This window comes from Callorhinus ursinus, unplaced genomic scaffold, assembly GCF_003265705.2.
Source record: "Callorhinus ursinus isolate GAN/ISIS: 27379988/994484 unplaced genomic scaffold, GSC_fseal_2.0 scaffold2, whole genome shotgun sequence".
NCBI lineage: Eukaryota > Metazoa > Chordata > Mammalia > Carnivora > Otariidae > Callorhinus > Callorhinus ursinus.
This window is the reverse complement of record NW_027397064.1, coordinates 8,316,349-8,331,009: the sequence shown is the minus strand read 5'-3', so window position 1 is coordinate 8,331,009 and position 14,661 is coordinate 8,316,349. Positions and strand designations below refer to the sequence as shown.

Below are 14,661 nucleotides of genomic sequence, written 5' to 3'. Positions count from 1 at the left end.
TAACGATATAAACTCTGGGTCCCAAACAGCCAGCAGCTAATTCCATAGCACAGGTGCTCTGGCTGACCCCAGGGGTGACGCATGGGGCACAGCGACCCTTGGATTACTCTAATGGCCTATCTTACAGACTGAGGCTCCTGCACCTCTGGTTGAATCGCTTATCCGCCACCTGGCTCTCAGTTCTAGGCCTTCACCGTGCCCTAAGCTGGCGGTAGGAATATGGACATGGGGTGATTCTGATGATGGAGCCCCTGGAGGAAAATTTTCAACCAGAAGACTCCCAAACACAACCACTCTTCTCTGCCTTACAATGATATGCTTTCTGATATCAGTCTTACGCAAAGTATTTGAAGATTTATTATGAATTATAGAGAGCAACTTTGTTGTATGTATATTCATTTGCATGTAAATTCATTTCGAGTTTCCCACAGTAAGAGTATTACGTTTTTGTAAGTGCCTCAGCACCCCACCATTCCACTCAAGCAATATGCATTCTGGCTTATTTTAGAAGAGTTCTTAGTAGATTATATCACCGTGCCTTACTCAGAGCTGACTTAATAAATCTTTATGTTTTTGCTGGCTTGAGCCAGATGACTTTTTTGTTGACTCGTTTACTTTTTTTTTTTTTAATTTGAGTTGGGGAAAAATCAATTACTTTTAAATCACTGTTGTGCTTGAATAACATTTGTAAAGAGAATACATAATGAAATTTCTACTTGACTAAGGCTGGAAATCAGAGTCTGAGCTTTAAATCTTTTACAATTCCTTTTCAATCTACTACTTCCTAAGAGGTAATACGTAGAGTAGGTATCAAATTTGATAGTATTTATGCAAATTTACAAGTGTGCCCTTTAATTCTGTATGCTTTACTCAAATACATTAAAATGGAAAAAAATTAAAAAGTCACTGTTGTGAGTAAACCCTTCAATTAACACAGCCCACACTGTCAATGAAAATCATTATATTTAGAATACTGAGTATTAAATATAGAGCTACTGTGTGCCAGGCGCTGGACTGGGTACTTTAACTATACCTCCTTCATGCTTCTCAGGTATTTTATTCCAGATGAAATGAATGTTAAAAATGATCTGGAACTTCTTCTGCTGTGATGGAGTGACAGAAAGCTCTCTTGGCCTTCCATGGTAAAGCGGATGAAATACATATTTAAGGAAAGACACTTTTGAGACATTAGACAACAGCCAGTTCACCCAAGAGAAGGAAAGCAGAACAGCTGAGTGCCGTGATCGTCCTGGCTTCCTGCCTGCAGCCAAATGAGAACACAGTGTCTCCCTGAACCAAGGACAACCGGACTTTGTGGGGGACGCGGTAGCTGCAACGTGTGGGACAGGCTCCCAAAGAAGATAGAGCCGGTCAGGAAAAGAGAATCAGAAATGTGCTGCATCCCCTTGAGTTTGTTGCTAAATCCTACGTGTGAGTACGTTGGAACTCCATGGGCTTGGCAAACACCACGAAGGATGAGCAGTTCCCCGAGCTCCTAGAGGACCGTGTTCAAAGTCTCACAAGTCAGAATGCAGATATTTCATTGGTCACCCAGTGCCTCGGTGGGAAAAGGTGGCACCTCAGGACTAGGGCATCTCTATCCCTAGAGAAAAGGCAACCACAGACCCACTCCCCAAAATATAAAAACAAACCTTGGAAGGATCAGTCAGGCCAGCAAGTAACTTACCTACCTGCCGGGGGGTGGAGGAGAAGGAGGGGCAGCACTTAAAAAAAGAAACACAAAAAACCCAATCACTCAATAACTTAACTCACCATGACTGTCCATCCACACAAGGACCATTAGCTGTGCAAAGAAATAGGAATATGTGGCCCATAACCAAAAGAAGTATCAGTCCAAAGACACAGATGCAGAAATCACAGACGATGGTGAGTAAACAAGGAATTTGCTTGCTCAAAATGTGAAGGAAAACATGAACAAAATGAGGATAGAAAGGAAAGATATAGAAAAGAACCAAATGGGACTTCTAGATATGAAAAATACAATATCTGAAATTAAAAACAGTACTGGCTGATTTTCACAGCAGACTAGATTCTGCAGAATAAATCAGTAAACTTGACAACAGCAATAGAAGCTAAACACATGGAGGCTCAGGAAAAAAAATTATTTTAAACTCAACAGAGACTCAGTGACCTGTTGTACAATTCTAAGTAGTCTAACAGATGTAATTAAAGTCCCAGGAAAGGGGAGTGAGGCATAAAATAATATTTGGTGGAATAATGGCTAAAAATTTTCCAAATTTGATGAAACTATAAAACCACAGATCCAAGAATTACACCAAATCCCAAGCAGGATAAACACCAACAAAATCACACCAAGGAACATCGTGATCAATTTGTTAAGAGCCAGTAATCAAGGAAAAATCCTAAAAGCAGCCAGAATGAAATCTCTGCTTCCAAAACGGTGCAACAGAAATATGTTTCCTACTCCTCCTATAAGCAGAAACTCTCGACATTATACAGAAAACAAACATGAGAAGACTCTGAGGGGTCAGGAGGAGACAGACTGGCAGGGAAACTCATGACCCATGGAACAATGTGGCGGTGAGCTCCTGAGTGTTCTTCTGGCTTCTTATGTTCCAGACCAGATGCTGGAGAAACCAGCAACCCAGGAGTGCCCAAAAGTACATGGAAAAAAGAAAGAAAGAAAGAAAAAAGCCCCAACTGCATAACACATTTACAAATACTCCATGGATCAAAGAGTAAGTCTAAAGGAACCTAAACAAAATTGAATGAAAATGAAAATATGACATAAAATTTGTGGGACACAGCCAAAGAATTGTTTTCTTTAAGATTTTATTTATTTACTCTAGGGAGAGAGAGAAGAGAGAATCCCAAGCAGGCTCCATGATGAGTGCAGAGCCCAACATGGTGCACAATCCCAGGACCCTGAGATCATGACCTGAGTTGAAACCAAGAGCCACCCAGGTGCCCCCACAGCCAAAGAATTGTTGAAGGGTGAATCTGTGGCACCAAATTTTATACATGAGAAATAGGGAAGAGCCTCAAATCAATAATCTAAGGTGTCACCTAAACAACCTAGAAGAAGAGCAAAATCAACCTAAGCTGAAAAAGCGAATCTCATGAGGTAAATGTGCCATTGGATTGAGTGTCTAATTATCTGACAATGATTGTCCTAATTCACTCCACTTAGTCAATTAGGGAGCTTTTGAGTGCTTAATAGTTGGCCAAGAGTAAGTTTTGCTAACTCTTAGGTAAAGTGAAAGAGTATTTGGTACCAAGGTAGCAATTCAAGGAGGACAGGCAGCACCATTCCTTACGTGGTGGAAGTGAATATTTTACCAGACTCTTCCATGCCTGCTAACTCTCAGAATACTCTAGGTTCTTCTTAAGGGGGGAAGAAAGGTTCTATGATCAAAAATATTTGGAAAATAAACAAAGGCAAATAAAATTCTCTGCCGTACGACCTCTCAGAGCCTGCAGTTCCCAGACACCCTTTATGAATCTCCACATGGTACCATGCCCCAAATTTACTTGGCCAAAGATGCTTTTTCCAAGAAGCATCTCATGGGATCAGTGTTCTATAAAACATATTAACAGCACAGATCTCCAAAACAACTTTGGGAACTGTTCTGTGGTCCTCTGCAGCCAGAACAGTTACCAGGGCTGAAGAGAAAGAGACATCTGTTGTTTTCAAAGACCAGTTTAGAGTGAGGTTAGAATCTGCTTCACGGAGGAGTCCAACCTCTCCCTCCAATTAGGGTGAGTACCGCGGAAGAGATGCCTAGGGATGGGGTGGGGGAGCAGAGGAGACCAGGAGGCAGGAGATGGAGGGAAGAACATTACTGAGAAGATCCTGACTCGGGGTGTTCAGGAACCAGCCAGGGCAAGGCTGGAAATGCTGGATGGGGCCAGATGGCTGGGGTCTCAACAATCATGCTGAGGGCTTTGATCTTTTTCTTGAAAACAATGAAATACCAATAAGCAATGTTTAAGCAGCAAGCAACGGGATTAGAGATTCATTTCATAAGGTCTCCGCAGTGTGGGGAATGCGTTAGGGGTGAAGGCGAAGGGGTGTGGGGAGACCAGTTAGAGGCGCTGTACTCGTGTGGGCAGGACATAAAGGCAGCCCAGTATTGGCTCCAGGAAATGACAGCAACTAAGAGGTTCTAGGATTCTTCGGTGGTTGGATGCATGTAAGGGAGAAAAAGACGAGAGGACAAAATGAGTCCCTGGTTTCTGGCCAGAACAACTTGAGGTGCTAGTAATACCATTTATTGAGCTAGCAAACATTTCAAGAAGGAAGGGAGGGGACACCTGGGTGGCTTCGTCAGTTGAGCATCCCACATCCCACTCTTGGTTTCAGCTCAGGCCATGATCTCAGGGTCCCGGGACCAAGACTCAAGTAAGGCTCTGCGCTCATTCAGGGAGTCTGCTTGAGATTCTCTCCCTCTGCCCGTGCCCCTCCCCACCCCCTCTCTCTCTAAAATAAATAAATAAATCTTAAAAAAAAAAAAAAAGAAGGAAGGGAGAAGAAAATCTATACCTCCAAGTATCTTTGAGAGATACCCAAGAGCGAATGCTGATTAGGAAGTTGGAGATTTGGTAAATATTCTGGAGAAAAGATTGCATTTTACCTCCCATAAGATACCAAGATAAATTTCAAATGGATTAAAGAGTTGCATGCACAAAATTAACTCCTATGTTATTAGGATAATATAGGAGAATGTTTATAAAATCTTGATGTGTAGGGTTTTTCTAGCATGAAACTACAAGAAAAGAAAGCAAAAGAAAATATCAAGATTTAATTGTACAAAAATAAAATATAGGAAAACAAAACACTCCTATACATTTAGAAGGCAAATGACAGTAGAAAAGTATTTTCAACCTATGGAATATAAAATGTCATATCCTTACTAAAAAGGGCTATTTCAAATCAAGAATAAAGATTAACATAAGTGTTCATTAACTGGGATTAAAATAAAAATTTAAAGTAAAAGAAAGGAAGGAAGGTAGGAAGGCTGGTTAACATAAATGGTAGAAAAGCAAAGAGGGTATATGAATAGGGAGTTTATAAAAGAAGAGAGACAAATGACCACACACTTATTTTGAAAGTATTCAACCTCACTAGGAATATCAAAGACCTACAAACTAAGACAACACTTAAAGGGTATTTTTGGCCACCAAAATGACAATTCTCAGCATCTCTATGAAGTCAAGGAAACAGGTGTCCCTGTACACTCTCGGTAGGAGTGAATTTGGTACAGTGTTTTTTCTCAAGAGCAATATGGAAATATGTACCTATTTTCCTGGACCCTGGGACTCCGGGAAATTAGCTCAAAGAAATAATCAGACAAGTCCACAAAGATGTACATACAAGAATACTCATAGCAATGTTGTTTACAATAGGGAAAAGTTCTCAACTCCCCCAAAAGCTGAATTGGCCATATGTTAGGACAAAAAACATTTTATATAATGGCCTATAGGGCAGCCAGTAAAAATGATAAAACATTTATGATATACATGTATGTTTAAGTGAGAAGTAGGTTACAATATAGTAGGGGCAATGCAATTCCTTTTTGAATTCAAATATACACACGTACACACTATATGCTGTATGTTATACACACAGACCTTCAGGAAAATCTCTGGATATATGTATCAAGATATTAACGAGGGCTGCCTCTGAGCGGTGCAGTGCTAAGCGGTGGGGGTTTTTCCTATGGTCTTATATTTTCTAATCTTCCCTCCATGCTTTTTATGATTTGTGAGATAAAAATGTCTGGGTGGGGGGAAACACCCAGAAAGCTTCCCCAATATTATTTTTGCATCCATTGATGAGTATAAACGTCTGTGTGTGTTTATAAACCAGTCAGCAAAACAAAACCATCTGCGAATTATTTTCTGGAATGAGCCCACTTCTCAGTCCCAGGAAGACCCAAAAGGAAAAACACAGGATGTGACACAGATAAATAGAAGGAAGATCAGACGTTGCTTCTCCCACATCTTGACTGCTGGCATCTTCCCCAGTGAAATCCGCCAGGGTTTGGTGGGGGGGAGCGCAGCAGCTCGGCAGGGGAGAGGGGAGCAGGGATCCGGGAGCGGGCAAGGTGCTCTCCTGCAGCTAAGTCCCCACCTTCTTCTGTGAGCACTCTATATGTCAACCTTTCCCAACTCGCAAACCAGAGTGACCCAGATGCTTCTGTTGGTTGAGCAAGCCCTGGAAACCTCGACTTGTCCTACGCTCTACATTTCAGGACTCTTGGGTTCTGATGGAAAAGCAAAGGATCGACCTTTTCTACCCCAGTGGTTCATGGTTCCTTCTGAGAATACAACAAAAATGGGAACCTCCTCTCAACAGATACACATCCATACAATGTTTCACATCCAATTTCAGGGATTCAAAACCTCCCTGAAGCCCACAGCGTAGGAGGTGATCTAGAAGGATCCCTAGTCTAGAAATGACTCTTCCCACTCAGAGCTCAGGGGCCACCAGGGCTTCTCTTGCAAGCAGCCCTGCCTCCTTCCCCCTGCCCTCCCAATCTACTGCGCTCTTGGCAGTTTTCTCTCCCCATCCCCCACACCTCCAGCGTCTGTACCTTCACTAACAAGCGCCGCTGACGCTGGAGTCACTCCCTTACTGCCCACCACCACCTGCCTTCATCTTTCAGTATCCTGCCGCTGTTGCATCTTTCCGTAAAAATAAATGTGGCCACCCAGTGCAATGTCTAGAAAAGATGCATTTGATCCTTCCTTTCCCCTTCAGTGAACACTTAAATTTCTCAGCTGCTGGCGTAATGGCTCATTGCTTGTGTTTCAAAGCTGCGGTTCTGGAAACGTATAGCAATGACAATCTCAGCAAGTCTCTGTACCAAATGCTGGCTTCAGAAGAACCTCCTGCAATGACAACACAGCCAATTGTTTTATAGATTTTTGTCCAAGCGGTGCCTAGTCGCATTTTGCAACCGTTTTCGTATTTTGCAATAATGTATGCGTAGAGATTTCTGAGGTTTTTTGTTTTTGTTTTGTTTTTGTTTGTGTGTCTGTTTTGTTCTTAACAGCTGCCATCTTCGGGATTTGGGGGTAGATTTGAAAACTCAGCTCCCGGCTCACTTGCCTGTAAACCCGGGTGCGCAGACACAGGTGCCATTTAGGCCCTCGCCGTCACAGGTGCCTCCGTTCAGACAGCTGATGTTAGCGCAGGGGTCCTTGTACGACTCACAGTGTATTCCTGCGGAGAAACAGACGCAAAAGGGGTCACTCGTTAAGGGATCTCCAGCCCCCATGGCCTTTAAAAGCCAAGTGTTGGGACAGCCCAACAACTGTGTGAAGGCAGGTTCCCAGAGGCACACGTGTGTGCGTGAGTGTGTGTGTGTGCACACCCGTGTGCCCACTCTTGACTGTCGTGAGGACAAGCCTTATGAGGACACAACAAATCCATTCTCCGCTTTTAGGTCCCACCATTGTCATTTATCTGTACTTTCTCTGGCGACCTGTCCCAAAGTCTGGGGAACAGCAAGTTAGAAGCCCGAAAGATAGTATTTATCAGAATGTTTTCAAAGTCTCCAGAAGAAACAGAAAATAGCCAGACATCCTTTATAAGATATCGATATAATTAATAAGCAGCCTCCTGATGGGAAAGCTGAGGAGTCAGATCTTGAAATGAGCTCTGCTTCTACTTTGGGGAACTGCAGAGCAGAAAGGGAGCCACGGGGTACTTAGACTTTATTCTAAAAGACCAAATCCGATCATCATGTACCAAAGTTAACGTGTTGTGCACTAGCTTTGTCCCAGACCCCCGCACCGGGCTTTGCATCTCACTGGATCTTGGCAACAACACTAGGAGACAAATAGCCTTATTCCTCCCCCACCCCCATTTTACAGATGAGGAGACCAAGAAAAAGCACGTGAGGTCACAAGGCTGGGGGAGGGGCGCAGCTGGGATTTAAAACCACCAGCTATCTGAATCTGAGTCTGTGCTTGCTAAGTAGTTTGCCGAGAATGAGCTCAGACTGGCTGTGGAAATGTACGAAATTCCACAGAGCTCAGCACCCATTTCACAAAAAGTAGGCATTTTACAAATCTTTACAGCAAAAGCAGTTTCCCATGGGTGTAAAAAAAAAAAAAAGTTTATGTGTGACTGTGTGTATGGAAACGTAGGGCTGAGGGACTGAATTATTTTGGCTTTCACATCAGGGATTTCTGTATTGGTGGAATTTTTTTTCAATGAGTAATTATTGCTTTATAATTTCCTAAAAAACTTTAAAAACCCAGTGCTATTTGAAAGGTAAGACTTCTGCTGTTGTTTCACCGGAAGGTCAAGACAGATGAATGGAGTAATCTCGCCTCTCTCTCTCTCTCATCCCTTGCCCTTGGGAGGGGAAGATAGATTATATTATATTCTGTATAAGGATGTGTATAGGGATACATTCACCCTTCCTGACAGCCTCATGAAAAACAAGCAGAAAGCAAATAGTAACGGAATGGTATTTACTCAATTTGCTCTCCACTTCATTACTGAGCTCATCTGGTGCAAAGGACTGCCACACCCAGTGACTCATCATTTAGTCACTGAAATTATTCTTGTTGGGATTTTTGTCTATCATTTCTTTTTCAGTGTCTTAAGAAGTCGGGCTCAAGGAGGAGGAAAAAAAGTGTAAGAGGAAAGAAAAACAGAATTGCCTATCTGTATTCATACTAACAACCTCTTTGAGCCTGGCAAAGCATTTAGAATGGATGGTTTTTCATTCCATTTTATCCTTTGCCCCTCATGCCCATCCCATGAATAATAGTCTGCCAGATATTTTCCCAAAGGGCCTTTTAGGTCCTTGCCTGGCTTTTCTCCCTGCACCTACCACCCCGATCCCACCTCCTCGGGCCTGGTGGGACGTGGCCCCCTAAAGCCCCATCCAAGCTCCCTCCCTGTCTCCAGTGACTGGAATGAGCCTCCCCGACTTTCAGGGTCCTTAAGTAACCCAGGCAAACCAGGTGATGTTTGAGATCAAACTAATTTAAAGATGTGCATAAAACTGGTAATGTTTTCTCACTTGGGTGTGTACAGCCTTTTCACCCAGAAGCTTCTATTTTCCCACTGATTCCCAAGTAGCACGGGCTCAACCAAAAGAATAAAATGCAAAACAGTCTTTTCTGCTTCAAAGTGTTTATCAAAAAACAAAGATCTACATATTTTCAAGTTCCCACGGGGCTGATCACTGGAAACCAGGTGACAGAAAAGGCTTTCAAATGTAATGGGAAATACAGCTATGACCAAAGTTCAGAGATGCCTGGAATCTAAAAAGATGTCCATTAGATCTAAAGAAAGAAAGACCAGAGATGATCTTTACTGGGTTTCTAGTAATGCATTAGCCAATGAAGCCTGCATAATATTAATACAATGAATATATTAACACACAGAGGACCACATTTCTCAAATCAGGCAGAAAAGCAAATTGTAGGTTAAATATTCGAACATCTTAACCTTAAAAGACTTTGATAAGATAGATTAGGTGAAAACACCCAAGATAATAGCAATTTCGATCTTTTGGGTGTTTTTTGTTTTGTTTCTGGCAATAATTTTATCCCTTGTTATTTCTCTTTTTCAAAAGATATTGGGTCACTTGAGATTGAGAATTTTCTGGCAGCAAGATCGGACAAAAGCTCATCTTCATGGAAACATGATGGCTATGAAGCAAGGTGGTCTTAAAAGTCCCCAGTGAGCACTTGGTTTCTATATGCCAAGCCTTGCTAATCCCTATACAAAAACTATTTGTCATATCGCTCAGCTTGTCTTTTTTTTTAAGATTTTATTTATTTGTTTGAGAGAGAGAAAGCACATGAGAGGGGGGAGGGTCAGAGGGAGAAGCAGACTCCCTGCTGAGCAGGGAGCCCGATGCGGGACTCGATCCCGGGACTCCAGGATCATGACCTGAGCCGAAGGCAGTCGCGTAACCAACTGAGTCACACCCAGGTGCCCATGCTCAGCTTGTCTTAAGAGCCGAACAACCACGAACTGGAAACCTTGAATACAGAGAATAGAGAGTCATGAACACTACTGATGTGCCAAACCCTCCTTCTCGGGCCCCCTTCCCCAGGGGCCCTGAACACTGGCACCCCGCTGAGTGTTAGGCGTCCATTTCCTCTGACAAGAATGCCTTCCTTTCCTTCTGCCCAGGCTGGTCTCCACCTGGCACATTCTATCTGTCAAAGCCTAACTCAAATGCTCTTTCTCTGGAAAGCTGAACCTGAGTCTCCCGAGACAGAGCTCCATTTTTCCACCATTGTGCATTGAGAGCATGCTGAGATTCGCACTGTGTACAGAGTTTACTGTGTCAAAGCATGACTTATCTGTTCTCCTGTCTGATCCATCTCCCCCCCCCCAACAAATCTCTGAGGTCCCTTAGAGTAGAGGCCATGATTTAACGCATGGAAGAAATTCTGGGTGTATCACCAGAATCCTGTCCTTTCAGGAGGGGCGACGGTCCGTGTACTTTGGCTGACACACAGGTAGGACTGCCAGAGGAGTGAGAAGCCATTCCAAATCTGCCTCAAAAACACCCTATTTTGTCAGGGAAAACCAGGTCCACACTTCAAATTAAGTCCGTGGAACGACACATGCATCACCCATTGGCAAAGGACGTAGCACGCACTATTACGAAATTTATGTTTAGTCTCAAGCAAAAATAAACTGTAATTCAGTCAAAACTAATAAAAATTCATACTTTTCATATTAAGGGATAGAGAGGCAATGTTTCTGAAAAGACCTCTATTCCAACAGGGCTCTGTATAGAAGTTAATTTTAGAATTAAAATGAGCAAAAATTCAAAGAGGAGCACACCAATTGTAAATCTTTGTTGCCATCACAACTTAGTCGTGATTAGTGTTTTGAAAACCAAAAGTCACTATTTTAGCTCCAGGAAAATTAAATCAGGTAAAGAAATTAACTCTATATGTTCTTTGAACTTAATATTCATTTTAAGACACCATCTTATTTTATTCAAGCTTATTTCCTCCACAAAAACTTTCCCAGTATTTCAACCATCACAGAGGCCAACCCCTTCTAAACTTCCTTCCCCTCAGAAATGACAACTGACATCTCGACCTTGGCCTCACTACTTCTTTTGTGTGTGCCAGTCTCAGTCTGCTCCTCTGGCTAAATAATAGCCCAAAAAAGGAAGAAACCCTGACTTATCCATTTTTGTATCTATCCCACTATTGGAGAAGGGCTACATACACAAAATATCCAGAAATTCTTGTTCACTGGTTACACAGAAAAAAGCAATTTGGGCAAACAAAGTGTTCTCATCTTCAATTACAAATTTCTGTAGACTTTTAAAATAAACAATTAGGTACAATGTGATCGAACCTACAACCCAGTGATCTCATTTCTGAAACCCAATCCCACCCCCCCAAATTCAGAAAGTATAAAAATTATATGCATAAAGATGTTCATTTCAGAACTGTTTATAACAGCCTCACATCAGATGCCACAAGGGAATGGATAAATATTCCCCTAGGGGAATATTACATAGCCATTTAATATAGAACTAGTAAGACTTCCTAGTAAAATCTAAATCAAACCTACTACAAAAGGAAGGTATGGGAAGAACAATATAAAAATTATAGGTATAGTCCATTGTATCTGTGAAAACATGGATATTTAAAAAGGATGGAAACAACAGAGATGCTTACTGCTCTTGTATTCTGTTGAAAACTATGAGATATCTCAAATTTTCTCCTTTCCAAAAATTGTATTATTGTTGCACTGTTTCCATAATTAAAAATTGAAATATTTTCTTTATAACTTTGGCACCAAAAATTCCAAATTAGTATGCTGTTGATCATGTAGTTTGTCCTACTAAAATAAAAGTCAACAGCATATGGGGAAACTTGACTTTTTGACAATATGAAGTTGTGAACTAACCAAGGTCTTAAAAGTCTTGCCATGAACTAGCTCTGAGCTAATTTGGAGGAGGGATGAGCATTTCGCTATGTCCAAAGGGAGGTCACTCCAAGTCCCTCCACGCATTTTGCTTCTAACAATTTCATGATCTACAGTGGAAATTTTCTGGGAAAACATTCACGTTGGTTTCCTTTATTTAATCAGTGTGTTAAGCAGCAATTTCAATCCAACTGAAGATGGCTGTGGAGCACTTGCCTTTGTGCAAGCCACCACATCAAGAGCTGCAGAGAATTAATGGGAGGAAAAAAAGAAACTTTATATAGTCTCCGCCTTTCAGGAGATGATGATTTAGCCTAAGAAAGAAGGAATTTCTGCAAGGTTGACCATCAGTGTCACAGCAAATACAGAGACGAGGTTGGGAGAGGTCAGGGAGGGAGGTGTCACATGCTCGGGGACCCAACACTGCAGGCAGTGGATGCAGGGCTGGGTGATGGCAAAGAGTCGGGGGGAGAAGGAGGCGACAAGAAGGAAACCCTGGGGACCAATGACATTTACGGTGTCCGGAGGGCAAGGATTCGGTGAGGGCATGGAGACAAGAGTCAGGGCACAGGAACGGAGCCGCAGAAGGAAGCTAGAGCAGAGTGAGTTTCAAGAGGGAGCCAGCGGTCAATGGGGCAAGGAAGCAGGAAGCAGGAACCCAGGAACTGGGAGTCAGAAGCTGGAGGGGTAGGCTTCGGGATCTCACTGAAAAAAGGCTTCAGTTAGGTCACCGCGAGATCCATTTTAGCAGAATGGTGTGGACAAGATCCAAAATGAAGAGGATTAAGAAAAGAATAGGGCGCCTGGGTGGCTCAGTCGTTGAGCGTCTGCCTTCGGCTCAGGTCCTGGTCCCAGGGTCCTGGGATCGAGCCCCGCATCGGGCTCCCTGCTCGGCGGGAAGCCTGCTTCTCCCTCTCCCCCTGCTTGTGTTCCCTCTCTCGCTGTGTCTCTCTCTGTCAAATAAATAAATAAAATCTTAAAAAAAAAAAAGAAAAGAATAAAAATGTTACAAATTGAGATGCTATCTATAGCAACTCTAGGGAAACTTGCTTGTAAAATAAAGAGGAAGAGAGAGGAAGTAAGTAGAGGAAGACAGAGCCAATGAAAAGTGTTTTTTTCCAATTTACATGGAATGTATTTAGAAGTTTAAAAACATTTCTTTTCTCTACTACTTAGCAGCCCAATCTCTCCAACACCATTTATGAAAAACAAAACAAAACAAAACAATTCCTCCCCATTTATAGCAATTTCTCCTTAAGAGTCATACATTATTACAGATGATGGTTTCTGGGCCATTATTCAGTTTTGGTTAGCTGTCCATTCTTGCACCCATAACACCTAAATGTAGTAATAATAAACAAATAATAATAAAACACCTGGCAAAAGCTCCCCCCCCTTGCTCTCCTTTTTCAAAATGTTCTTAGCGATACTTGCCTGACCTCCTATTACGCGCATTCTTTTTAGAAAGTCATATTCACTTATTTAAGTTCTATTTTAACATAAAACAGTAAAGACCACCACTTAAAAAAATGTATATGTAAAGTAAGAGGTTCAAGTCTCAACTCCCACCCTCAACACACCACCCACCTAAGTTCTAACTCCAGAGGTAAGTACTAGTCAGGACTTGCTGCCCACCTGTCTGGTAGGTTCCCGAGTTTATGCCCACAACCTACATGTAAATATATGTTCGGGGAAATGCTTCCAAATGTCCATCCCCCAAGGAGAGATTGGAGGGCATGACTTAGCTCCCTCCACCTCTCTCTTACTTCCTTCTACCACCCAACAACACTCCCTCCCCACCACTCTTACTTTAGAAGTCTGACCATTTACGCTGCTAGGCTTTGCCTTCAGGGGTCTTACTTTAAATCTAAACCTAAAGGTCTCTACACATATACCCAAATTAAATGATCACTTTACCTGCCCACTGGGATGAGATCTTTAACAGATGGGTATGTCTTCCAACCCTTCCCATCCCCACCCCCTTCAACTCATGGATTTAGTTAAGATGATAGGAAACTTGAATGTGGTCATTTAAATTTTTCCTTAAGAATGGGTATGATGGGGCGCCTGGGTGGCTCAGTTGGTTAGGCGACTGCCTTCGGCTCAGGTCATGATCCTGGAGTCTTGGGATCAAGTCCCACATCGGGCTCCCTGCTCAGCAGGGAGTCTGCTTCTCCCTCTGACCCTCTTCCCTCTCGTGCTCTCTATCTCTCATTCTCTCTCTCTCAAATAAATAAATAAAATCTTAAAAAAAAGAATGGGTATGATGGACACCCTAGGGGGACCCTCAATGAGTCACACCCTTCCCTTGCGTGTGAGCTTTGAAACAAGAGCATCCAGCAAAAGTTAAGCGATTTTGAAGGTGCAGTTAACGTCCCTAATCGGTTCAATTTGTGTTGATCTCAGGGGGGCCAGACCTAATTAGGTGATATTTTTAGTGGGTGCAGTCTTCCCTCCTGAAGTGAGAGACATGAAACAGCACAAGCTCTCTTTCATATCCCTTTCACTGCTACCTTTCAAGGAGCAAGCTGCCATGAATTCTACAGCCACAAGGTTATGAATTCTGCCAACAACTGGAGGGAACACAGAGGTTGACCCTTTCCTATTCAAGCCTCAGATGAGAACTCAGTTCAGCCAACATCCTGATTCCAGCCTTGTGGAACCCCAAGCAGGGAGTCCACGAAGACATGCCTGGACCAAAGGAACCGTTAGCAACTAAAAGGGTATCGTTTCAAGCCACCACT

The 14,661-nt window shown here is 42.6% G+C and overlaps 1 protein-coding gene across 2 annotated transcripts in view; it reads right to left on the bottom strand.

The window, feature by feature from the left end:
* DNER (delta/notch like EGF repeat containing) overlaps nt 1-14,661 on the bottom strand; it is a 296,928-nt gene that overhangs the window by 18,895 nt on the left and 263,372 nt on the right. Inside the window, exon 10 of one of the 2 annotated variants that reach the window (XM_025890378.2) lies at nt 7,097-7,210. The exons of the other annotated variant lie outside the window; for it this stretch is intronic. Coding sequence (XP_025746163.1) covers nt 7,097-7,210 — 114 coding nt within the window. The remainder of the gene's footprint in view (nt 1-7,096; nt 7,211-14,661) is intronic. 2 annotated transcript variants of the gene reach the window in all.